This window comes from Oculina patagonica, chromosome 6 (genome assembly GCF_052425735.1).
Source record: "Oculina patagonica isolate OP01 chromosome 6, crgOcupat, whole genome shotgun sequence".
Classification (NCBI taxonomy): Eukaryota; Metazoa; Cnidaria; class Anthozoa; order Scleractinia; family Oculinidae; genus Oculina; species Oculina patagonica.
The window spans coordinates 17,381,835-17,406,809 of NC_135763.1; the positions used below are offsets into that span (position 1 = coordinate 17,381,835).

The following is a 24,975-nucleotide window of genomic DNA, read 5'->3' on the forward strand; positions in this document are numbered from 1 at the left end:
ATGAATAGATTTTATGTGGACAAAAGGAAAATTCTCTAGAGAACATCACGTGGTCTGTAATGGGAAAACAAACCGCCCAAGCGAAAAAGGTCTATTCGAAGACCGACCAAAAATATTCGAACTTTGTTTTCCACGATCCGAACTTCCTGACATGAAGAGTTGGAATCCGGGCAAAAATTCTCAGCTTATCCGTGATACGCTCAATGTATCGCAAAAAAAATCCACAGTCTGTGCGCTTTTTAAGGCTAAATCCGTCGATCTGCGAACCTATTCGCCCCCCCCCCCCCCTCATGAAATCACATGGACATCGTGAGATGATAACAACATGAATGATTTTGTTCGCAGTATCAAAGAAAATGCCGTTCCTCGCCATCAATTGTGAATCCTCAATAGTGATATACCCGCTGATAAGGTCCAAAGGCAGTCAATTTTTTGGTAACATTGTATTTTATTGTAAATAATAAAGATGGTAAATTTTGCTCGGTAATAAATAATGAAGATGAAGTATTCAACATGACACGAGCATGGGACAAAGAAAAATTCTGAGTCCCCGACGGGAATCGAACCCATGGCCTCCCAGATACCGGTTGGGCGCTCTAACCAACTGAGCTACGAGAGACTCGTTGTGAGCTGGGCCATTAATTTTATCAACCAAGTGTCACTTATCAACCTAGTACAATGGCCCAGCTCACAACGAGTCGCTCGTAGCTCAGTTGGTTAGAGCGCCCAACCGGTATCTGGGAGGCCATGGGTTCGATTCCCGTCGGGGACTCAGAATTTTTCTTTGTCCCATGCTCGTGTCATGTTGAGTACTTCATCTTCATTGTATTTTATTTTATCTAAAACATTTTGACTCATGATCTTTTTCATATTGTTTGTACATGTTTCATGTTAAAAATTTTGAAATGATTGGCAATCCGACCATCCCAGGATATAAATTCTGCCCAACAATAGTCTCGCAGATCCGGCTGTTTTACGCAAAAGTGCAGCCACTGTAAACGCGAAGACTTGTCTGAGCCGCGCGGTTCCTGACTCGTTCCCAGTGCTTGATATTTATCCTCCTCTCATTTGATTTGTTTGCTTACCAGGAAACATGCATCTTAATTAAACTAATTACTTGTAATATAAAACACAGACTACAATGTTTGGGCAAAACAGTTTATTGACTAGCAGACTAACAGCATCTCCATACCGTTCCTTATCACGTTGGTTGGCGGCTGCCATTCCAAAGTAGCTTTTAATTGCCCAGTCAAGTTCTCTTGCGTTGTTTATCTGTCGTTAAGAAAACAATCAAACAAACAAGTTGCCATCAATTTAAGTAACGCCGTCATAGAATGGTGGAATACTAATCGCTCTGACAATTTCAATCCTACTTGTTCGGAAATTCTTAATACGAAGAGTGAACATTAACAGTACTCGTCATTTCCATTTTGTGATCTCACACTACAATGCCAGTACAAAAGACGACCTTACCTTTATTTTCTTTAGATATCCCCCTTGCCACAAACCAGGAATATTGTACGTGTACACTGTTTCAGACTTACTAGTCCGGAGAGAGTTATTTGCTCGAATGTCAAACATGGCCTGTTCAAAGGAGAGTTGATGAAGGTCATAAAATAGAACGAATTTTTGTAGGTTTTTCTGTTTTAGTTCTGGTGACTGGTACTTTGCCCAATTTGCAAGCACATTGTACTCATGAGGGATGATAATCCCTGGGTGAGCGTCCAATATGGCGCCCACCAAGCTATGACTGCTGTGAGGATATCCAATGAACATCACAAATGTCTCCACTTCATCGTACACTTTGAAGAGTCTTTCTGCAGGAGAAAGGAAAGGCGTTTCATCATCTGCAAAAGAATCAATCAACGCAGTTGAGTTATTTTCATAGGCCGTTTCTTAACTTCTTCCCCGGGGGGGGGGGGTACTCCCATAAATTTCGGATAGGGGTGTGCCGCCAAGTTTTTAAACCCTTACCCTATTTAAGGATAAAGAAAGCGAAAATTGATACCCTTTTTAAGGCCCCAAACCGAAAAATGACACCCTATTCAAGGGAAGAAGAAGCGATCTGTGACGACCCAAATAGCGGCAAACCGCGCACGGCCAAACAGAAATCTTTATAAAATCGCTTTACTAATACTTGAACGGGTATTTCAGTTTTAAGATACCTTTTTTTCGTTTATCTGGGCGTTTATTAAAGCTGATAGAATATAGGTACCCTATCGAAGGATCACACCAGGAACAAATGCCAAAAGGACCAAAAATGATACCCTATTTAAGGACCGAGAACCTCAAAAAACCATACCCGAACGGGCGGCACATACCTATATAGCCCATATATGTGAGTACCCCCCCCCCCCGGGACTTCTTCTTGGTTCGCAGCATTAACGATTTACATTTCTCAAACTTAATAATAATTCTTCAAGTTAAAACAATGAAAATCATAACTGTACCCGTTCTTATTAAGAATTGTTTTTTAACGATATATTGCTCCGTTTAATCCGTAGGTTTTGTTTCGATTGAGGAGATACCGGTATATCAAACACTCGAGACTGTGTTTCATCGACTATTCAAACACCTCGATCGAATTTCGTCAAAAATACTCCGCTGCGCTTTGTATTTTCAACTACTCTTCTCGCTGTTTGGATATCCCGATGAAACACTGTCTCTCGTGTTTAATATATTACATATAGAGCTGCTTGGCTGATTTGAAGAACAGACCATTTGCATGAATGAATGATAAAGGTTCTTATATAGCGCATTTACAGAGCTCAATACGCTTCACAATTCGAATTATGGGATGAGACCGGACATCAGCATATCATGACGTAACGCACAAAGACTTCGGTAGTTGTAGTAAAGCTTGCGGGAAATTTTGACTCGTCATCAAGCCCACTCAGGGGAGCCCAAGAAAATTGTGATGGAGGTTACTCTCACCGAAGAAACCGGGGTTCGGGCTTTAAAATAAAGTGGAGTGCAAATCATTTTGGATCTGTGGCCCATATTTAGTGGAACCAAAGGCTCCATCCCCCTAGGGATGAAAAGTTGAAGCCTCTTAGGCGTAATTTCCGCGATTCTGAGCAGCTTTATACAGCTGTCGATTAGGGTATTAAAACACTGTTCTTCCTTGATAATTTGGCAATATATTTTTTCTTCAACTTACCTTGAGTTATATTTCGGAAAAAACGTCTACTTCTTATGAAGTGAACAGTGATTGAAATTTAAAGTTGACAAGCCAGGAACTTACAGGAAAGAACAGATATTTTTTTTTTGTTCACCCACGTGCGTGAAAATTTTTAGCCCTTGGCAAAGTGGCCTGAGAACAACTTTGGCGACTTTGCTTGCTTTTGAAATCGCTTCGATGCGAGAAAACGGTACAAAAACTCGCTAAAAAAAAGATGTAAATGGAGAAGAAAATCATTCCAGCTAGGCTAAAACAACTGTTGAAAGTTAAAAGGAATCTAATTTTTTTAAAATTGTACGCACATGTTTTGTTTTATTAAGCCAGAAGTTCATAAAATGGGCCTTTTGAAAATCTCCTTTCTTTTGAAAAATGGCCTTTCTTAACTTTGAACGGCCGCCTGACTATGTAGGGTGGATGGACATTGTCCTTATTTCCTATTTTAATTTGTTTATTTTTATTTTTCTGGTGGATCAAGAGGGGTGGCTAGCCACCCAATCCACCCCCCTGGATCCGCCCCTGAGTTTGGCAGTGTTTGGTTGAATCTTGGAAAAGTTATAAGCGTTCAAAGTCAACGCAGGCCTCAAAAGCTCCCCCCCCCCCCCCCCCGGGGTCTGAATAGGGTTAAATAAAGTTTATTGTATTGTATTTGTATTGAGATATAAGGCTAAAATTATTTACAAAAATCCTCGATGTCGGCCTAGAGGAATGAATTTCTACCGAGTCAACTCAGCCAACGTACATAAACTTCGCCACACAACGTACATAACTTACCGTATGTGAAACAAACGTTTTGGGGAAACCCCTCCTGATGGAGGGGTTTCCCCAAAACGTTTGTTTTTTTAAATTCTCTATGTGTTTCAAGAACACAGTCTATAGAACACTTATTGTTACTATTCAGTGCTACGCACAAAAACTTGTCTTAGTTAAAACACAGAACTCAGTCAAATTTCATTCCAAAGCTACCATCCTGTTTTCTATATTTTTGACAGGCAACTGAAAAACATTACATATACAGCCCAGCTTCAAAACAAATGTCCTAGATGTCCACCTTCGCACTTGGCTGCTTTAGCCAATCATAACCCTGATATTGTGTTTTCGAATTCCCGCGACCTTTACTACAACAACCAGAAGTCTTTGCGCATTTACGGCATAATGCAAATGGGATGCACGTGGATATATATATGGACCAGGTGACGCCACCAATGTCATCGAATTTCCAAGTGAAGCTTTATCAACAACAATTATTTTATTTTGACAAAAAAAAAAAAAAATATTTAAAAAAAAAAAAAAATTAAATTAATAAAAAAAAAAAAAAAATTTGGGGGGGGCCTTTTTTTAAAAAAACGGGGGGTCCCCCGGGGGGTCTCCCTCTTTTCCCACAACTGTAAAAACATATTTTCCCCTCCCCGCACCGGGGGGTTTTTTTTTTTTTTTTTTTTTTTTTTTGTTTAACTTCACCTCCGCATACATGAGGTTTTTTAGTCCGCCATTACAGTTCGTTTCGTTCAAGAATTTCCGATGAGCTGAAACGTCGGTTTGAAATAGCGTCAAGGTTCCTCTACTCGTTATTATTTGTTCTGCAAGGATATCTGGCGTTAATTATGAAGAAAAAGGTAAGTTTGTCGCGGAATTTTTAGTTTTGCTTGTAAACATTCCTTCGTGTGGGCTCACATAAACATTGCAGCCGAGATTGCGCAGTACGGACTGGAATTCATTTTTAAGCCTGCTAGAAAATATTGCCATCTTCTTAACTTACTGGTTTCGAGGTCTGACGTTGAAGTTTGAGTGGTAGACGTTTTGCTGTCGGAGCGAGCATTTTCTTGCAATGATGACACTTGTGGAACAGATTTGCAAGGGTCGTATTCTGTTCTACGACTGATAATGCAAACAACCACGACAGAGCTAACCAAAACAGCTGTAAGCAACCGACGAGGTCTAGCTTTGCATCTTTTCAGCTGGAAATGAAAAAAAAAAACGATAATTAAAAGCGGCCAGTTATCAAAGTCTCGAAAGTTTTGTCAGTATAATACTATAAAAACCGTTATTTAGCGGCGACCTTCATTAAGCGGCCACCATTCGACCGTGCCGATGAGGATTTATCTATTGTTTGTACCTCTATTAAGCGGCCACCAAGAATTTAAAGGTCGGGTCGGGACACACTAGGCGACATGTTGCAGCGACATGTCGCCTCGTGTGACATGCGACAAACTGTGTCGCTGCGACAGAATTTTGTCGCCGCGACAAAATATGAATTAACCAATGAGAGCGTGTCATGTATTTTCGCCATATTGAATATGGAAAACTAGTTCGCATTCCCACTCTTCCAAATTCGCTGTTTGTGCACCAAACAAACACCTTGTCGCAGCGACTTGTTTGTAAGCAGTACACACGGAGCGACTTGTCGCATAGTGTGTCCCGACCTTAAAAGACATTAGTTTGGCCTTGTTTTAAACAACCTTATGACTGAAAGCGACGATTGATGAAACGTTTAAACTCACGCTTAACGTGATTCTGTTTTCACTAAGCTAAGTGATGATATTTCGATTTCTAGGCAATAAAGAGACGTTTCTATCACGACTTCCTAATTTTCTGACGAACCCACTTATTATAGCGGCCAGCCTCTGTTAAGCCACTTCATCATTTCCGAGGCAGCTTCATAGGGGTTCGACTAGAATAAGTTATTTTTCGACGCCGTGAAGTTTTGCTGATTTTGTTTATCACAATTCAGAAAAAAATTGTTCGGAAAAAAACTGAACTGTCAACACTATAAAAGGGTTTCAGTAGTATGCCGGTTTCTTGAATATGTAATTAGGAAAGCCACGTAAATTTTCCATAAATTTAGTCTTGGCAGAAGTGGTAGTGGCTAAGCCTGCTTGAAGATGAAACCGAAGTTGAATCGTTGAGAATTATTTGTTCGGGGATCATCGAGAATATTTGTTTTGGAACGTTCTTCGGAAAAGCTGTCGAAAAACTCGAGCGTTTCCTTGATCTTCTCTTGCTATTTCGGGCGCTGTTCAAACTATTCGACGCTGTAATTACATAGCATACGGTAAACACAGAAAAATATAATGCTGAACAGGATTACGCATTTAGTAATATTGGTAGAAGTAGCCGTAGATAACTTGCGTTGTGTTGTTTAGAATTATTGTTTAACTTTGTCTTGAAAGTCCTCGCATACCCATCTGACGGTTTCGAAGAATCAAATGCTCCAGGCGTTGTCAATCGGCGATAGGAATCAATATCAGGAATCAGGAATTTCCTAAAGTTTGGAGTCCCGAATCCACGGACATGGATTACGGAATACAATAGTTGAAATCCGAATCCACCGTGCGCAATGCGTAATCCAAGATTGTGAACGGTGGTTTGATATATGTCAGGAGCCCATCAACTCCTGTGTACGTTTACTGGAAAATTTTCTTCTCTTATTGTAACATTTTTATATTGTACATACTTTTATTGCCCTAGGACCCAATGAATACCAGCTTCGTTGCTGAATGAGCTACCCTGGAAAATATACTTTCTTGACTACTTTTCTTTCTGCCCAATCTTTGATAAACAATTCAACTTGTGGTCATTTTCTGGGCATTAACGGTAAGAAAAAAAAAACAGTATAAATTATTAAAACCCTCGGTGTAACTCAGTAAAAAGCTCGGCGAAGTCCATTTTTTAATTGTGATCAGTATGTCTAGACACAACTTTGCCATACTCTAATAAAATCTTTGTGGATTGTTCAGGGCAACCTTAGATGTTCGATAGATTTTGCAAAAAAAAATATATATATATTGCAGAAAGGTTATTGGAGGATTATAACAACAGTTTGTCTAATATATTCCTCGGTTTTCGTTTGTTATAAAACTAATAAAGGACGCTTTCATGATTCAATTAATTAAATTGTTTCTTATTAAGTTGTAATGTTTCTTTATTTATCAAGGTAAAAAACCTTCAGCGGCATGCGCACATGACTATGAAAATGACGTGTTTGCCGATCTAATTGTTGTTTTAATCTGTATCGGCTGGTTAGTTGACATTGGGGCAATTAATTTCGCTAAAAAAGTTCGGCATATTTCGCGGGTCTTTATTCTCCCGATTTGGGTACAAAATTATTTTCTTAGGGAATTAATTTTCGCTAAAATGAAAAAAAAGACATTTAGTTTCGAGGATTTCATTATTATTTTACACTTCTTATTGCTGAAAATCATCAACTCATAACAAAACCAAACCATACAAACAGCATCATGTACCAAGGGATAGTCAAAGACATTTCCCTTATGCTTAACGTTCTTTGCAATTGTAATATAAAGATTTAGGCAAACCTAAAAGCGGAGCTTCCCTTTAATTTATTTAATTTTTGCTGGAGTTGTTCGAGCTTTTTGCTTTGTCGTCGTTTAGCACTACGAAAAACGTCACTTATACTGTATGAATTTCTTCCGCCGAGAAAATGTAAGGCTGAAAGTCGGAATAAACTCACAGCAATAAGAAATAAACTCTCACGGCAAGGGATTAGAATTCGACTTAATTGACGGCCAAAGAAAATCAACTTACGGCAATAGATAATCGGTAAATCCATAGAGAATGAAACCAACTCAGGGGAACAAAAACAATGAACTGACAAGTAAGCGTCAGCTTAAATGTACTACAAACCACAGTTTAAGCGACTTTAATAAAGGGGCAAAGTATATTGCTTAAGTTAAGGAAAGATCTAAACTTTGCCGACACAGAAGCTATCGAAACTGCGCTTAGAAAGCAAGCTTGAGTTTATAAACGTCATGAAATTTTCTGTCATAAAATCAGGCTCAGCAATTCAGTACAAGTTGTTACCTTTCATCAGGTCCCTGTATCTTTCTTCAGCGGACTTGATCCATGCAGTGTTTAGCTTCGTTTTTACACAATCATTGCTTAAGTTGTTGTATTCTTGATGTTCATGGCCGAAGATTCATCCGCAACTGAACAACAGAAACTAGCAAACTGGACGTGCACAAGGAATATCATTCACAATTATTCCGGATCTCATCGTACACTTCTTTCGTTATCTACAATTTCACGGAATATAGGTGACTTTTGAGGACATCGTGCGAGAAATATTACGGTAAGAAAGTTTTCTGTCGCTCTTTTTTATACTCTCGGTTTCTTTCAGCCTACACAGTGAACACCGCGCAACACATTTTCCCGCGTTTTCATAACATTACTTCGTTTAGATCAAACTGAAACGTCCACATCATCCAGTCGATAGAAGATAACGTCAATTGCTCGTTTTAGGGTTACTAAAAATGCGACCAGAGACCAATAAATTGAATTTAACCGTGTAGCGATCGAACGAGAGCCATCGAGCAATATTGTTTTTTTTTTTGGCGTAAAGGCTTCGATACACTCACACGAAAAAAGACTAACAAAATAGAGCAGTTGGATAATAAACCTTTCAGATATTTTGCTGTGAAGTATAGGCTCGATTTCCGCCGCCTCCTCGAGTCCGGTCTTTGTTCCTCCCCGAGAGAGACGGCTGGACGCGTGAGCGGCCTACCATGTCTGTGACGTAATTAAAAAATAGTAATTTATGCGTTCTCATATGTCATCGGAGGTGAATTCGTATATTTGCCGTTTATATTACATTCGGTCTTTCGACCTTTTTTTGCTTCCCAGTTGTTTCTGAAGGGTACTATATGCTGTATTATTTGGAGGTATCATGTATGTATTGATTTAAATAGAGCCGAAAGACTGGCCTAGCAAATTTCTAAAGGTCATAGGTCTGCGCTGCACGTATTTCCGTTTGAAGAGTTTAACACTTTTGGTTCTGTTTCGCTAGCGCGGTTTGTTTTGGCTCATTTCTATTTGCAAGATATGCTTAAAGCTTTTAAAGTGTTCGAACTGGAAAGAAAAGATCTGACATATTTCATACAAATGTTGATTTAATACGTGCATTTAATTGATTCCGGGCCCTGAGCATTGTTTAATCAATACTGTTGCAAGATGTACATGTATTTTGTCTTATCACGGATTTATCTCTGTCTGATCTTGCCAGAGACTGTTCTATCTTACTTCTAGAAAGACTAGAAAGTTGAAAGTTGGTTTCAGAGAGACATTCTGTGTTGTAAAGGATATGGTTCTTGCTTTAATCGAGCGCTTTGTCTTTTGAGCTCAATGTTTGGGTGACCTCCTTTGTTCGTTCCGTTACGTTGGCACCGCGTACAAGATTCGAATGTAGATTTGTAGATCAGCGACTTTCCTGACCCTGTTGGCTGACTACGAAGACATCCTGGCCGCTAACCTGCTTTTCTATCGCTTTTTGCTATAATAAACGTCTCTAAAATCCGTTCACGTGCCACACGCAACATTCGTCATTTTGAACATCTTTGTCTGACAAGATTATTTATGCGGCCTGTTCGGCCTGACAAAAATCTGCAGGCGGAATTCTGATTGGCTAAGGCAAACAAAGGGGACCTCACGCGTCCAGCCGTGCTCTCGGGGGGGAGGAGCGCGGGCTCATTTTCCCGAAAAACGGCTGGAAATCGAGCCTATGTGAAGTATCGCTGTGTAATTTTACCCCTTGTGTACATTGTCTCTTGCCTTGCGAGCTTTATTTGCTGTTTGTAATTTCCTTACTTTTCTTAAGCCACGGGCGGGCAACCTCGTCCCTAGGCCTAATCCGTGCGTACGGGCGTACGTACGTACGTAGGCGACTCCCAAAATTTCTCGGTTCGATATGATACCATTTGCCTGCCTATGGATGCTCCGCTCGCGCGCCTTCGGCGCGTGGGAGCTCCGCTATAATACAAACAGATGAAGAGGTTTAAAGCAACACAGATATAGCAAATGTATGCATGCCATTGAGCTGTTACACATTATACACAATACGTAGACATGTGCTTCTTCATTAAATTGAAGAAACGAGAAATATTAGGAGGGTATTAAATTTCGCGAATTTTTTTTTCGCGCCGCTTTAAGTTCGAAATTAAAGCGGCGCGAAAATAAGTACCAATAAGGTAGCTCCTGGACAACAGGGTATCGAACATTCGACTAATACGCAATAAGCACTTTCTTTTTTGTGCAGTCCTGACCAACATACGTATCACATGTAGGTGAAATGTTAGTTTTAAAATGCCTTCTGAGCAGCGAAAAATGTCAATTGTTACACTAGCCCATCTTATTAACACTGTTGGGCGACAAGCATCTTAACGTCTATGCAATTTAAGGTGCCAGTCAAACGAGCGGCTTTAATATAAATAAACTGAGACGTTTTCGTGTGAGAATCGAAGCGCCCAGTAAGCTAAGAGTTGGTTTATTTCCAACCGTGAGTTTACTACGCGTGCAATAAACACTTCCGTTCACTGTTATTGCTTTCTGCTTCCGACGTAACGAATTCATTACAATAATTTCTTACACTGAGTTTGTCGCCAAAACTAAATTGAAATTTCCTGCAGGTTCACATTTCTGAACGAATTATGCATCAATTTTTAATGTTTCGATGCAACTGGATATTCTTAAATTAGTCAAAAGAAAGCGAAACTTAGTGTATTGTCCGTTACTGAAACCACTGATAATTATATTTATTCTTCTTCCCTTGTTTAATTTAAAAGATATTATTATCGTTATGCAAACAAACCTGGAAGTTTGCAACTTTAATTCAAAATAAAATAAACAAAATTAGTAATTGCTAAGCGTAATTCGGTAACTTTCCAAAACACAGACCAATCTTCGCCCTTCCAAATTAAATGAATTAGGCTTTTGAAAAGTAGCCAAAACTAAACTTTAAACATGACATGTATATAACATAAAAATATTGCAAAGGCAATAAGCTTCTCTTTTCTTTGAAAAAAAATCGCAAAAGCGTTATCTCTTGCTAATAGCGAAAATTTTTTGACATCGAGAGCAAAATATAAGGACTTGTTTTACCGACTATCGGTTTATATTGAGTATTTATTTAAACCCACCAGGTGTTACACAGCCGAATCAATAGAGTGTAATTAACAATGTTTCACGCAAAAAAGCTCAATACAGCAAACGTGACAAGCTATTCGCTGATGCTGACTGGACCATAAATTATTTCGCCTTTAACGATCAGCAGCTGCAATTCGTTGTGCTTTAATCACCCTGGGAGCTTTAGCAATCCGGATACGAAGGAATATTTAGTCATTTCACTGCCAGGTAAACGAGTGTTTTGTCAGGTAGAAACGTTCGGTCTACAACCCCAAACACAGCATTTGCGTTGGCAATTTGCTTTTAAGATAGCGATTGCAATTGTTGCCTCTAAAGCAAGTACTTGTTTACGAAACGACAAAGTCATTCTGAACACAGAGTTGTGGCATTTTCGAACTTTTGGCAAATGAAGAACTGAATTTTTGGTTTGTCTTCTTGAGGTGTGTTTTGCCAACGGAACATATAAACTTGGCAAAATGTTAATAAGGCCAACCCAAACCTTACCTTGTACAAATAGTGTTGTTACACTACTCATCTCTTTTATTAATGTAGCAGAAAACCGAGAGCTAGTCAACATGGCACAATATCTGCTGTTTTGGCTGTTGTTATCGTTATCTAGCGTGGATTCCAGCGTCGACACAAACTTCCACAGTTACGCATCGTGCACAAGCAATTGCCACTGTTCACGGAACGAAAAAGGAAAGGTTTTGGTGAAATGCAAGTTCGTCGGAGGAAATGAGACTGAAAAGGCGCTTCACCTACCGCCTGATGTGTACAGTTTGTAAGTACAGTAGAATTTATCGAACCCCTCGTTCCTTGATACTCAGGCCTTATTTCTCGATATCAATTTTCGTTTCCCTTGAATAGTACTTCTTTTTAATTTTACCCCCGAATTCTCGGGCTTTCCAATTTCTTGAAGCAATTTTCGTTTCTCCTGGTGGTTCGAGAAATCGTGATTCTACGGTAGATCTCAGTTATGCAATAAGTCAAAAGTATCATTAATACAATTTAGCAAAAACTGGGGCGTATACAGTAGTGGCTGTCTTCTTCTAGAGGATGCACAGTTTGGAAAAAGGGATTTTTCTTAAACGTTAGTTAGCACGCAAAAGCGCACAGCGATGCTCAATAGTAAGAGTACATTATATATGTATGGTTATGATGAACACCTGTGAAGGGGTATTATTTGATCGTGTGAACCGACCAGAATTTTGGAATTAGGCGATGCTTTAGAAGAGAACTGTATTGTCCTAAATGAACCATAACCGAAGAATCATATAGCCAATGAAAGCCAATGGCAATTCAGGGCATAGCCGAGGAGTGATAACAAGGGAAAGTTTTAAGGCCAAGGACAAGTTTTTCCTTGTGAAAAGACCAAAATCCTGCAATCCATCTAATCGATCGATCTAAAATTTCCACAAAAAACTGACGTGCTTTTTAACGGTTGGTGTGATATCTTAAGATTTTTACCGACCTAATTATATGTAGATGTAGATGTAGAACAACAAAGGGAAAGAAACGATTGGCGAAGAAAGGTCCATAGGAGTTATTCCGAATTATATGATATTTATTGCATGATTGCGACCGAGATACAAACAGGAAAAATGAGATAAAATTATATTTTGCGAGTATGCGATTAACTCTGTACCTTATGAAGCTAAAATTAGATGCATTAATGCTTGCCTTAGTGAAGCACCTTAGTAGCACCTCAGAAGATCGAGCAGCACAATAACAAGAAGAAAAAAAAAAGGACTGTGATACGATATCTTTAATGAAATAGTCTTAAAGAAAAACATATTTTTAAAAATGATCAAACTGACAGTTGGCTCTTTGTTTCTCGGGGAAATATGGAGATAACGTTAGAAATAATGTTATGCTGTACCCGAACAAAGACTTCAGTACAACTACAAGTTTCCTTTTTAAATAATTTGATGGACACGATACAGTTTTTAAAAGACTACTTAGTTTGGCCTAAGACCGAAAAGCCCCAAAACAAGTTGTTCACCCTGAGCTTTTAATAATTTTACAGATTCTACACAGCCAAAACAAACAGTAACTTTTAATTTTGAAGACACTCCACCTGCTGAACATGACACCCTACATGTATTTGTTTACTCGTACTAACTATCATGCTGCTTTCTGTTGTTATTATTTTGGCAGAGACTTATCCGATAACAACTTGTCGCATGTTCCAACGTCCCTTGTCCATAAATATCGAAACATTACAAACTTGTAAGTATAATAAAAACTACCATACGTTTTTTGACATTTTTTTTAAACTTGTAGTAATTTAAATTAGTTACTGATCCCTACGCATTTACACACTGGGCATTTAGTTTGATGTGAAAATAAGGCGAAAATAGTTTGAGGTTCATCAAGAACATTTTCCCATAATGTGTTGTTAACTGCATGTCCATCGCTCTGGCACCATTTGGAAACAGAGTGTCAACCTAGAAAAGTCGTTCCTTTGTAAAATTAAAGTTTTTAAGAGGAGATTTGTAGAAGAATCCGACAACGTTCGGTAATGCTATGAAAAATTGTTCGCTTATCCTTTGCATGAAGGTAGTCCTTATTAAAACTAAAAACGTTATGTTGTTTCTTTCTTCAAATATTTTTATTTTTCTGAGAAAAACGAAATTTTTTGATTTGACATCTAGACTCGTCTAGACTCGATTGAGAGGGTACAAATTGGGTTGAAAATTGACCATTTTCAATCGATTCGTATGTCAAAACCATCACGCGCAGAAAAAAATAAATACAACCGGTCTATTGCATAACTCTTCCTTGTCGAAATAAGCATAGTTTCAAGAGTTTTGGTTTAATCTAATTATTTTACGGTAAACAAAACCAGACTATTCTCACGCGAAATGAAAGTCGGTCGGTCAAAAGAATCGTCATTTTCACTATGTGCCTTATCTCAGAATTCCTTGAGATAAATATATTTCAACTGTAGAAGGATGATACTTTCAAAATATTTAAAGTTTTGTCTGGGTAAATGATTAAGCACTTGTCAAAAAATTATTCAAAATCGTACAAAAACGACACAAAATCACGCAAGCTTTCGAATGCGTGACCAAAAGTATTACCAACGTATTTGTTCTTTAAATCAATTTAGTCGCAACACTAGCAATACCAAGGCATAAATCATAATAAATATGTTCACCTTTGCTTGATTATGATATCCTGTCCCATGCAATACGTTCTTTCCTGTCATTTCTTCAATGGCTTCCCGTTCAGTTCGCATGCCGCTTGTCGAATCCGTCTGCGACTGGTGAATTTGAAGCAACCACCGATACGAGTTTAACCAAATATGTATCGTCATGATTAACAAGCCCTTTTTGTGTTACTTGATTAAGCCATATTTCAGGTTATAGCCGGCAAAGCGTTTTCGATAAGCCACTTTGCAGTGCCTGTTGGCACCGTTATTATTCGAAGTGAAGTATAAATTTGCATACTTTCGAGACAAGCGTGACAGTTTTTTATACTTAGGGGGTGGGGTGAGGAAGGGTCTTAAATTTTTAGATGAATCAAATGTTTGAAAACGTTTGGGGATGAATTGTCACAAACTAATACCGTATTTTACATGGGGATGTAGAAGAATTTCACAACGTCAAACCTGAACCCACGGCAACAAGGATACCAGTTTTCTGCAATATGACATTTGATATTTCTCTTCCTACATCTCTATCTCCTTTAGAAGTCTTCCCTTTACTGTGATAAGCAATCTCGTGAGGAACTTTGCATGTACTGGAACTTTTTCGCCATCCAATTCCAAGCTCGGATCGATGAAAGGGACAGATAGTAAAAGCGCTAACATCCTGTTGCTTGTTAAAGATACCTGGTGTTAATGGCGAACAGGAACTTATTCTCCTTAGAGCATGCTCTAAGGACATGTAAGGAGAATAAGTTCCTGTTCGCCATTAACACCAGCAAAAGACCAGAGGGACTTATGATTTTCTATATCCTTGTTACATGGGCAAAGGGACCTCGGTTATTAATTTACTTTTATCGCGTCGATCATGCGAGCAAGGACTGCCAACTATCGTTTTAAAAGAACAAGAAACTTCCATGAGACACCAAGTGCAGCGAGAACATGTGGAGTTTCCAACAGTTCACCAGACAACTGAAGGGAAAAGCACTTTACGGGGACTGTGTTGTGCCGGTTGCTCCACAAATGGTTCGTGAGAAAAAAGAAATCATTCAAACATCTATAATCGAGTTTAGTAAATTACATTAGTCTCGTCTCCTAAAAGTAAACAACGTGAATTCTCGCACACACAAGTTGAGGTCAATTATTTTACTTTGTTGTTTTGGAGAATAATGAAGTACATAACTGAATTATATGGTTTTTATAGAAGGAGCAACCAGCAATTAGTAGATTATAGACTACCACCAAACCGGAAACGAGAAGCAAACGACTTTTAGAAAGTCTAACTTTAATAGATTACAACACTCTTTCCTGACAGCGGCTTTTTGTCAATACTTTTACGGTTTTTCTCTCTTTGATTTTGAGCGTAAGCAGAACTTATAAGTAAAGTAAATCACGTAGCAAATACGAGTTTGTGACAATTCATCCCCAAACGTTTTCAAACCATTGCTTCATCTAAAAATTTAAGACCCTTCCTCACCCCACCCCCTAAGTATAAAAAACTGTCACGCTTGTCTCGAAAGTATGCAAATTTATACTTCACTTCGAATAATAACGGTGCCAACAGGCACTGCAAAGTGGCTTATCGAAAACGCTTTGCCGGCTATAACCTGAAATATGGCTTAATCAAGTAACACAAAAAGGGCTTGTTAATCATGACGATACATATTTGGTTAAACTCGTATCGGTGGTTGCTTCAAATTTACTAGTCGCAGACGGATTCGACAAGCGGCATGCGAACTGAACGGGAAGCCATTGAAGAAATGACAGGAAAGAACGTATTGCATGGGACAGGATATCATAATCAAGCAAAGGTGAACATATTTATTATGATTTATGCCTTGGTATTGCTAGTGTTGCGACTAAATTGATTTAAATAACAAATACGTTGGTAATACTTTTGGTCACGCATTCGAAAGCTTGCGTGATTTTGTGTCGTTTTTGTACGATTTTGAATAATTTTTTGACAAGTGCTTAATCATTTACCCAGACAAAACTTTAAATATTTTGAAAGTATCATCCTTCTACAGTTGAAATATATTTATCTCAAGGAATTCTGAGATAAGGCACATAGTGAAAATGACGATTCTTTTGACCGACCGACTTTCATTTCGCGTGAGAATAGTCTGGTTTTGTTTACCGTAAAATAATTAGATTAAACCAAAACTCTTGAAACTATGCTTATTTCGACAAGGAAGAGTTATGCAATAGACCGGTTGTATTTATTTTTTTCTGCGCGTGATGGTTTTGACATACGAATCGATTGAAAATGGTCAATTTTCAACCCAATTTGTACCCTCTCAATCGAGTCTAGACGAGTCTAGATGTCAAATCAAAAAATTTCGTTTTTCTCAGAAAAATAAAAATATTTGAAGAAAGAAACAACATAACGTTTTTAGTTTTAATAAGGACTACCTTCATGCAGAAGATGAGCGAAATCCCTGTATTTTAAGAATTGCCGCAAAAAAACAATTTTTGTTCGATTCTTCTACAAACTTGCTCTTAATTTAACCTGCAGTCCAATATCGGGGCCAATTACCCTCGGCGCTCGTCTTAATGTTACGTTGTAGGAAACATATAACATGTTTTTTTCCTTTTAAACACAAGTCTGTCAGAAAGCAAAATTCGAGATAATAGCAGGACCTGGCAAGTCAATGAGTAGCGTCACTTTTTTTCAAGTAATTATTACTTCTGGCACACAGGGATATCTAAATTTATCAAAACCACCGAAAACTTCGATATTCTCGAATATGATTGGTTTTCAACACTCCTAAGTTATTTAACATGAATAATTATTTACTGGCGCTGTAAACGAGACAGTGTTTTGCAAGAAGAAAAAAAACAATGTGAGAGATTCTCTTTCTAGTGCGTTTTGAAAGCAAACTACGCTGCTGTCGTCTTTTATTAACCAAAACAGTAAGCTTTTCGTTGTTATTTCCTTTCTCAATTTTTGCTGATTTTGTTACAATAATAATTTTACCAATTTAAATTGGTAGCATGACTTCATGTCGTCCAGTTCATTAAGGCCCCCGCAAACGAAGGAAAACTAATGCGGAAACGTTATTTCCAAAAAAGTATCCCAGGTTGCACCCACACACAACATTCGTTGCGAAAACAAAATTTGTTCGCGAGAAGCAAAATGTTTCCTCGTTGATATTTACATGTGGTACAGCAAATGTTTCCCCCATGGCGCCCAGCAATTAACTTCGTTTGTGGGTCCATCACAGACCGCGAGCTCGACTGAAATCAGTCCGATTACCGTACGGTAGTGAAAATTTAAACTTGTTCACAGCATTCATTTACTTTTTTGTCGTTGATTGGACTTTTTAATTGTGCAAATAATAATTGCATATCTGACGTTAGATAAATAGAAATTGAAAAAAAAAATAAAAAATGGAGAAACATGGAGAAAACTGGCATAGCGAACAATTGATATAACTACTATAGCAAAAAATGTTTCAATCCTCAAGTTAAAGTTTTCACGCGTTGGTTGCCAGAAAAACCTACAATCGCGGCTTCACGCCGTGCCGCAATGACTTCGCTGCGTGAAATGAACCAAAGTGAACGATAAACAGATTTAAACATTGCTTTAAATGATTTTTAGAACTGTACACTAATATAATCCGTTATTATTCAGCTATCCGGCTTACTGGTACAACTGTTATCTTTCTCAGTGAAAAAAAAAAAAAATAAAAACCAAATAAAATGCCAGCTGCGAACGTCGAAATTATTAATCAAGATAAAATTCACCTCCACTGCCAGGATTGACACATTTTTGCGATTCTGCTATATAATTACGTATGGCGTCTGTAGCAACGTTGGCTTCCAACAGCGAACCGAAAAATGTCCTATGCGGGTCCTCATGACTAGCTATTCGCTGAAACTGACTGGACCATAAATCATTTTCGCCTTTAACGATCAGCAGCTGCAATTCGTCGTGCACTAAACACCCTGGGAGCTTTAGCAATTCGGATACGGAGGAATACTTAGTCATTTCACTGCCAGGTAAACGAGTGTTTTGTCAGGTAGAAACGTTCGGTCTTCAACCCCCAACACTGATTTCCGTTGGCAATTTGCTTTTTAGATAGCGATTGCAATTGTTGCCTCTAAAGCAGGTACTTGTTTTAGAAACGACACAGAAAAGTCATTTTGAACACCGAGTTGTGGCATTTTCTAACTTTTGGCAAATAATGAACTGAATTTTTGGTTTGTCTCCTTAACGTGTGTTTTGCCAAAAGAACTGAAAGATAAACTTGGCAAAATGTTAATAAAACCAACGCAAACCTTACGTTGTATAAATATTGTTGTTAACACTACTTATCTCTTTTATTAAAGGGACCGTGTCACGGATTTTAGACAAACTTAGGCATAGGAAATGACCACCAAATTCGTTTAAATATATAAAATAACATCTTAAAACAGTGAAGGAATATTTAAATCACACACCAAATGCAAAAGAAGGCACGGAGGCCAAAAGTGACGAAGATTGAAACAGATTGCGATATGGGTTTTTGAAAAGTGATCCGGCGGAACAGTTTTCAAAGTTAATCTTGTTTGCTTGTAACTTTAAATTACAACGCCGGGAAACATATTTGGTGCAGTGAAGCTATGATTTTGTCATTTAGAATCATACAATTATTTTTTTGCAAACATTTAGTTTCATAGCGGGTGTATTTAATAACATAAAATTAACTTAGCCGTGACACAGTCCCTTTAATGTAACAGAAAACCGAGAACTAGTCAACATGGCACAATATCTGCTGTTTTGGCTGTTGTTATCGTTATCTAGCGTGGATTCCAGCGTCGACACACAAAATTCACAATTTTTCCAAAATGCCAGAAAATAAATAAAAATGTGCTTTAAATCCGTGAAAATAATTCCATTTAAGTTGATTTTTATTAACAGAGACACGCAAAATTACAAATTTGGGAAAACATGCCTGTCAAAATGCCGTTGCCATGGTGATGTCAAGTTCCTGACACATCATCCAACCCTACCAAATTGTTGCCAGATAAATTTGAGGAAAACTCAGAAAGTTTGGCAGCGTTTGGTTAAATCTTAAAAAGTTATAAAAGTTCAAAGTCAACGCAGGCCTCAAAAGCCCCACCCCCCCGGTCTGAATAGGGTTAAATGTTATAAATATAGTCACGAACGGAAACAAATTCTTCAATTTCTGTCATCCCAGTTATCGTTGCTACTATTAAGAAAGAATTTTGTTTTTCATGTATTTTTCTTTTTTCTACCAGAATTTTGGATGGAAATGAATTACACAATCTGACATCCGAAGGACTGTTGGCTGATTTATCCTTCCTACAATATCTGTAAGTGTTTAGATTGCAATAATTGTGTATAATGTTGCCACCTCTCTACGTCTCTTTTTTAAAGTACATCTCGCGCTTTGCAAAACACATAATTGTTGGAAAATTGACAAAAACCTTCATCTTTGAGACTGTTCATGCACACTTTAAAGTTTGCTTCGAAAAGCAGTGAGAATATAAAATGCTCAATAAACGCAATGATGTGTCATTCAGATTGCCCGTGCTCAGAAATTCCACCCAGCTATCCACTTAAAAAGATTTCGGGAAAGATAAAAAAGATGGACACATATAGGTGAACTTCATACTCAAGATAAATTTTACTATTAAAGTGCCTATGAAGTAAAAAACTTTTTTGCTTTTTTTGGTAGCTTATTATTGTACTTTCCGAAAAGCTAAAAAAAGAATAATGTCAAAAGAGAGAAATCGGACTTTTTGCCGTCTAAAGTGCCCTCGGTAAGACAAAACAGTGGGTCCGGAGACTGGACACGATGGCCGAAGACGTAGTTAGTGGTTCCACGGATCAGTTTACACTTAATTTTATTGATACACAGTGAAGTTCACTACTTCAGCGAGATTGTTACTGCTTTTCGTTGATAAATCGAAATCTTGTCCGAAAAGAACGATATGTTGCCATCTCGGACTTGGCTGAGTGAGTTTCTAGCAGAAAAGAACGAAACGATCGTACACTAAATGGACTGAAGTAGTTAGTTGGACCTGTCCAACCGCCGCAAGCCGAATAAGCGCTCTTTCACACAAGCGCTGGTTGACGAGGATGATCGAATTTGGCAAAGCAGATAAAGAGAAATTCTATAAAAAATGAATAACTAGAATTTTATTTTTCCAAAAGCACATACATCGACGGGCTTTGATTTTGTGACTGGTTTCGCAGTGTCGCAATGGGCTTCGGAATTGACACGAGCGCTGCTTGCCGCGCCGGGGTTGCTTGCTTGTCGAATGTGTAAATTCAGGTTACGGTACGCCTATCCCGGTGGTTATTCGGTATTATATCACGATTTAGTGATTTTAATACAAGTAGCGATCAGTTGCTCGCTTTCATTTTGATTGTGTTCTTGTGTGGGAAAGTACAGTGGACTGACATATTTCTCCGAAGCATGAGAGTGACATAATTAAACTTGACAACACGGCAAGATAACACTTCTTCAAACTCAAGGTTAGCACTTTTTGACTTGATCGAAACCAAAAATTTCCTCTTCAAGAATAAACAGAACTGCAGTTGTTGCTCTTTATGGTTCGTTAGCTCTACGGTATATTTTCAACCGTCTTTATTTGGATACGATAAATCCTGATTACAGTGCGTGTTTATCGGCAAATATAAATTCCGGTGAAGGCAGCCGTAAAATTTGTCCTAGATTTTGCAAGATCTCAGTGTATTGTTTAAAAGTTCATTCGCCATAGAATACCGGAAATGCAGACGTGAATGACAAAATTCGAAGCGCGCTACTTGAAAACAAACAAGCATTTCTAACTCACTCAAGTCGAATTTTATACATTCCATACTTTTGCTTCTTTCACAGATGCATTCGTTTGCGTCTGGCGATCGATCGTTTCAAGTGTTTGGGAAAGGAAACGACTGCTACCTTATGAATGATAAAACGATCTACTAACCATACAAATTACATTTTGAGGAACGAAGTCTCATAATAAAAGAATAACACGTATACTGTACCCAGCTGTGTAACATATAGACTTTCAATAAAGTCCTTCGTCTTGTTTATTATGGCGCGCCGGGAAACTCCGGGCGCGACTGCTAAATCTTTCTTTCGGCTAGTCAGGGCAGAATGAGAAAGAGACCGCCATATCCTTTACAGAGGTAACTCTTTTAATAAATTTCCTCCTCGCTTCATGACTTGATCGTTTCATTTGTGGCAAGGAAGAGCTTGTGCTGAGAACATCGATCCTTGAACTGCCGACGGAACAGAATTCGTTTCTTCTTGCGTTTTCATCAGAAGTGAACGAATAGCTTTACGATACACATGGAAATCTGCTTCCATTTACTCTGCTAAGCTTCACCAAAGGAAATAAGTGTATTTGTTGCAGTTTCGTTTGCGCAATTGCCTTAGTTTGACTCAAAAGCCGAAATATAGCTTTCGCCAGCCCTCTTTGCTCTCTTTACGCCATAATCCTGGTGTCTTTAGAACCACTAAGTACGTCATTTCCGGTGAAACCGGAGCGTTTGGCCGCGCGCGAGAAGGACCCACTTCAAATTGCGAAATCCAAACTTCGAGGCTAAAAAAATACTAGAAAAAAGCGCTTTTGATCTCTTAAACACGCATATTCGTGCTAACTAAGACATAAACAAGCAAATTGAGCAAAATTATTTTTTACTTCATAGGCACTTTAAGGTTATGTATTTGAATCAAATTACAAAATATCAAGCATTCATTTCAAATTACGTAATTTTGACCGCTATTAACATCACGGTTGCCTTACTTTTTAGTTCTGTACAAAGAAACTCCATCAGAGATGTGGACAGCAAATTCTTTGGAGGACTTTATCGGCTAAAATACTTGTAAGTATCAGGAAAACGTTTAAAAATTGTAGAAAAAGACATAACAATTGTAACGACAGATGAAAGATAATTTTAACTTTTAAACGGAACACGAAATACAAACTGTCATTCTGTTCTGTACAAATTTCGACTTTCGTTTGTCATGTCGTCATCTTATTACTATTCAGCACCTGCAGTCACTCTACTGCTACCCAGACCACCTTTCGGTCTTGACGCGTGCACTTTTGTGCTTTTTCCGACAACCTTTCTCGAATTAGCTATAGCTGTATACGGGAGAGGCTCCTGACTGTCTTCTGGGCCCTTTGCCTTAATACAGCGCTTTCCGATGGCTCTCAACGCAGCGAGTTGTTGTTTACTGAGTTTGTTTGTTTGCCGAGTTACAAAACTGCATGGCCAGACGTCTCGTCCAACATTCTGCACCAGAACAAAGATGTTTTCGTTTTAGTGCTTTATTTATTAGTGCTTAAAAAAATTGCAAGAGCCTTCCATTGTTTACTCGTTTTTTGTTGGAGCTGTTTTGTTAAACATTTTTAGATGAAACAAATGCAATCCCTCATGAGTATTGTTATTCTTTCCTCCACAGAAATCTTAGCCTCAACAATGTTAAGGCATGGACTGGGAACCAGTCACAAAGTACCGAACGTCTTGAATACTTGGACATCACTGGAACAATCGACTGGGTCCCGGATGAAAACATCCTTGTCCTTCCAAACCTCAAAGAACTCAGGGGGGTCACTTGGTGTAAATTTTGTCCCAACTGTACAGTGATCAACCCACGAAATATTGTCAATGAGTCACAGAGAAAACAGAAGGCAGAGGAATGCCTTCGAGAGTTTAATGACATGAAGTTTCTGGAATTTGGGAAGGAGGATCCCAAAAGATTTATAAGACACCGATACTTGCCCGAATGCATGTGCGTAAAGCAATCGGAATGTGAGTTCCGCCATGTCGTGATGCCATACTTTATAAAGCATACCTCATTGCCACAGACGTTGTTTTACTTAGAGTATGCTCTAAGTCCTTTTACTATCCTTCTAAACATTGTCGTAATTGTAACAATTCTGACATCTCGCTCTTTGCGCAAGGTACCTTCATTTATCCTAATAGGTCACACGGGACTTACCGACCTCCTGACCGGTATTTACGCAATATGGGTGGCCCATGTTAACATCTCTAACATTGATAGTGTTTTAGAAGAGGTTATGTGGGCAGGGAAAGAGCTGCAACCCTCAACTGGTCCAATCTTCATCTCTGGCCAACTGATCTCGGTTTCAATTTCATTGCTTCTTACACTTGAAAGATATCTTGCTGTTGTTTACTGTGTGAAGCCGTCCAAACGCATGACAGCGAAAAGTGCTCAAATCTCTTTGCTTTTTGCTTGGGCCATGGCTATCGCTTTTGCTGTCATGCCCGTATTTGGTGTCGGCGGTCTACATTACAACATCAAACGAGCTTGCGCTCCTTTGAGTTACGATGAGCAGTTCAAGTCAGGGTCCTCGCTGATTCTTCTGTTCTCTCTTGTTTTCATTGTGTTGCTGTATCTTGTAAATCTTCCTTTGTACTTCCAGCTTTTTAGGTTTGTTAAAAGAAGCAGTAACCAGGCTGGTGTCAAGCGAGAGATGTCTCTTGCCAGAAAAATCGCTTTTTTGGTTCTCACTAATTTCATTTTCTTTGCTATACCCATAATCCTCATTCTTGTGTTCTCCATCTTTGCCAATCTTGACAGCAACCCGTTTGACTTTGAAGGCGATGCTTTCAAAAGCACCGTTTTCAAGATTTCTATTGGCCAATGGCTCCCAGTCACGTGTCTGAATATCAACTCCCTATTGGACCCGTTTCTTTACGCGTTTAAACACACGCACTTTAGGCGGGAAATCAGGTGCAGATTCCATCGTCTTTCTAGAAAGGTCTTTCCATCTTTGGTTCCTTCATTGATGTTTAATTCCGTTGATGATTTTTCAGCGTCCAGTGCCCCACGAACAAGAAAAATGTCAAGAATCGACGAGCAGTCGACCGGAAGTAAAGCCAAAAATAAAATTGTTCCTGTTGCCAACGAAGAATTGGAATTCCAAGAAACACATAAACAAGTCTCTAAATCAATGTAAGAGGACAACCTGCGACTCTGTTGAAAATCGTTGTTGGAGCTCGAGGTAAAATAATGCCAACAAACCCTCCCAAATAATCCCCCCTCCCCCCCACAAAAAAAAGGACCCCCCCCCCAAAAAAACAACAACAACAACAACAACACACACACACACACACACACACACACAAACGAGAGCGCTTCAGGTTTTTCCACTTTTCTTCTTTCACTAAAAGCGTATTTGGGACTTTCCACTATACACTAAAGACGGCACTTCTTGATTGCCTAAAACTTCAGAGAAGTAAAATAAGAGTGAAGATGTAGTGAAAAAAGTGCTAGAATGTGTAAACTGAAAATATAGCCTTAACTATAATCTCCACTACATGTAAATGATTAAGTACAAACATAAAGTTGTAAATACATGTATTTGCAAATACTCGAAGGGGGCGTTTTGGCGTTTTAATACCTCTGAGACCACTTTACGTGTGGTCACCACATTTCAGGAAAAGTTGACATTCTAGTAATAAAATTACTTATGAATCTAAGAATTTTTGAAGTCTGCGACTGCGGCATAATTTAAAGTGACTTGCTACTAATTAGTTTTGACACTATAAAAATCCTTAGCAATGTACTTTCAGATGTAAATGACGACAATTAAATTAAGTGCATTACAGTGCTTTTATCTGTATCATGTACATGTGCGGCATCAGTTGTAAATAGCTGAGTAATGGCAATGAGTTTGAAAGTATTATTTGTGGTATCTTGGTTCGTTTTCACATGAAACGAGTATGGTGGTCCATTGTATG

The 24,975-nt window shown here is 38.5% G+C and overlaps 2 protein-coding genes across 4 annotated transcripts; one reads left to right on the forward strand and one right to left on the reverse strand.

Moving 5' to 3' along the window:
* Positions 1–1,646: 1,646 nt before the first annotated feature.
* LOC144657905 (uncharacterized) lies at positions 1,647–7,442 on the reverse strand. Its single transcript, XM_078518249.1, has 4 exons — positions 7,407–7,442; positions 4,938–5,136; positions 1,694–1,847; positions 1,647–1,659 (listed from the first exon to the last, which is right to left on the reverse strand). The coding sequence occupies exons 1-4, from the start codon at positions 7,440–7,442 to the stop codon at positions 1,647–1,649; spliced, it is 402 nt and encodes a 133-aa protein (XP_078374375.1).
* A 3,751-nt stretch (positions 7,443–11,193) lies between these two features.
* Positions 11,194–24,293, forward strand: LOC144655891 (follicle-stimulating hormone receptor-like). 3 transcript variants are annotated; one of them, XM_078516066.1, is made up of 6 exons: positions 11,194–11,320; positions 11,645–11,873; positions 13,250–13,321; positions 19,485–19,559; positions 22,015–22,086; positions 22,670–24,293. In XM_078516066.1, the coding sequence occupies exons 2-6, from the start codon at positions 11,668–11,670 to the stop codon at positions 24,189–24,191; spliced, it is 1,947 nt and encodes a 648-aa protein (XP_078372192.1). In that variant the 5' UTR covers positions 11,194–11,320; positions 11,645–11,667; the 3' UTR covers positions 24,192–24,293. The 3 variants fall into 3 exon arrangements, with proteins under 3 accessions (XP_078372192.1, XP_078372194.1, XP_078372195.1); XM_078516068.1 differs by lacking the exon at positions 11,194–11,320 and adding an exon at positions 11,342–11,532; XM_078516069.1 differs by lacking the exon at positions 11,194–11,320 and adding an exon at positions 11,342–11,532 and having other exon boundaries at positions 11,648–11,873.
* Positions 24,294–24,975: the final 682 nt, after the last annotated feature.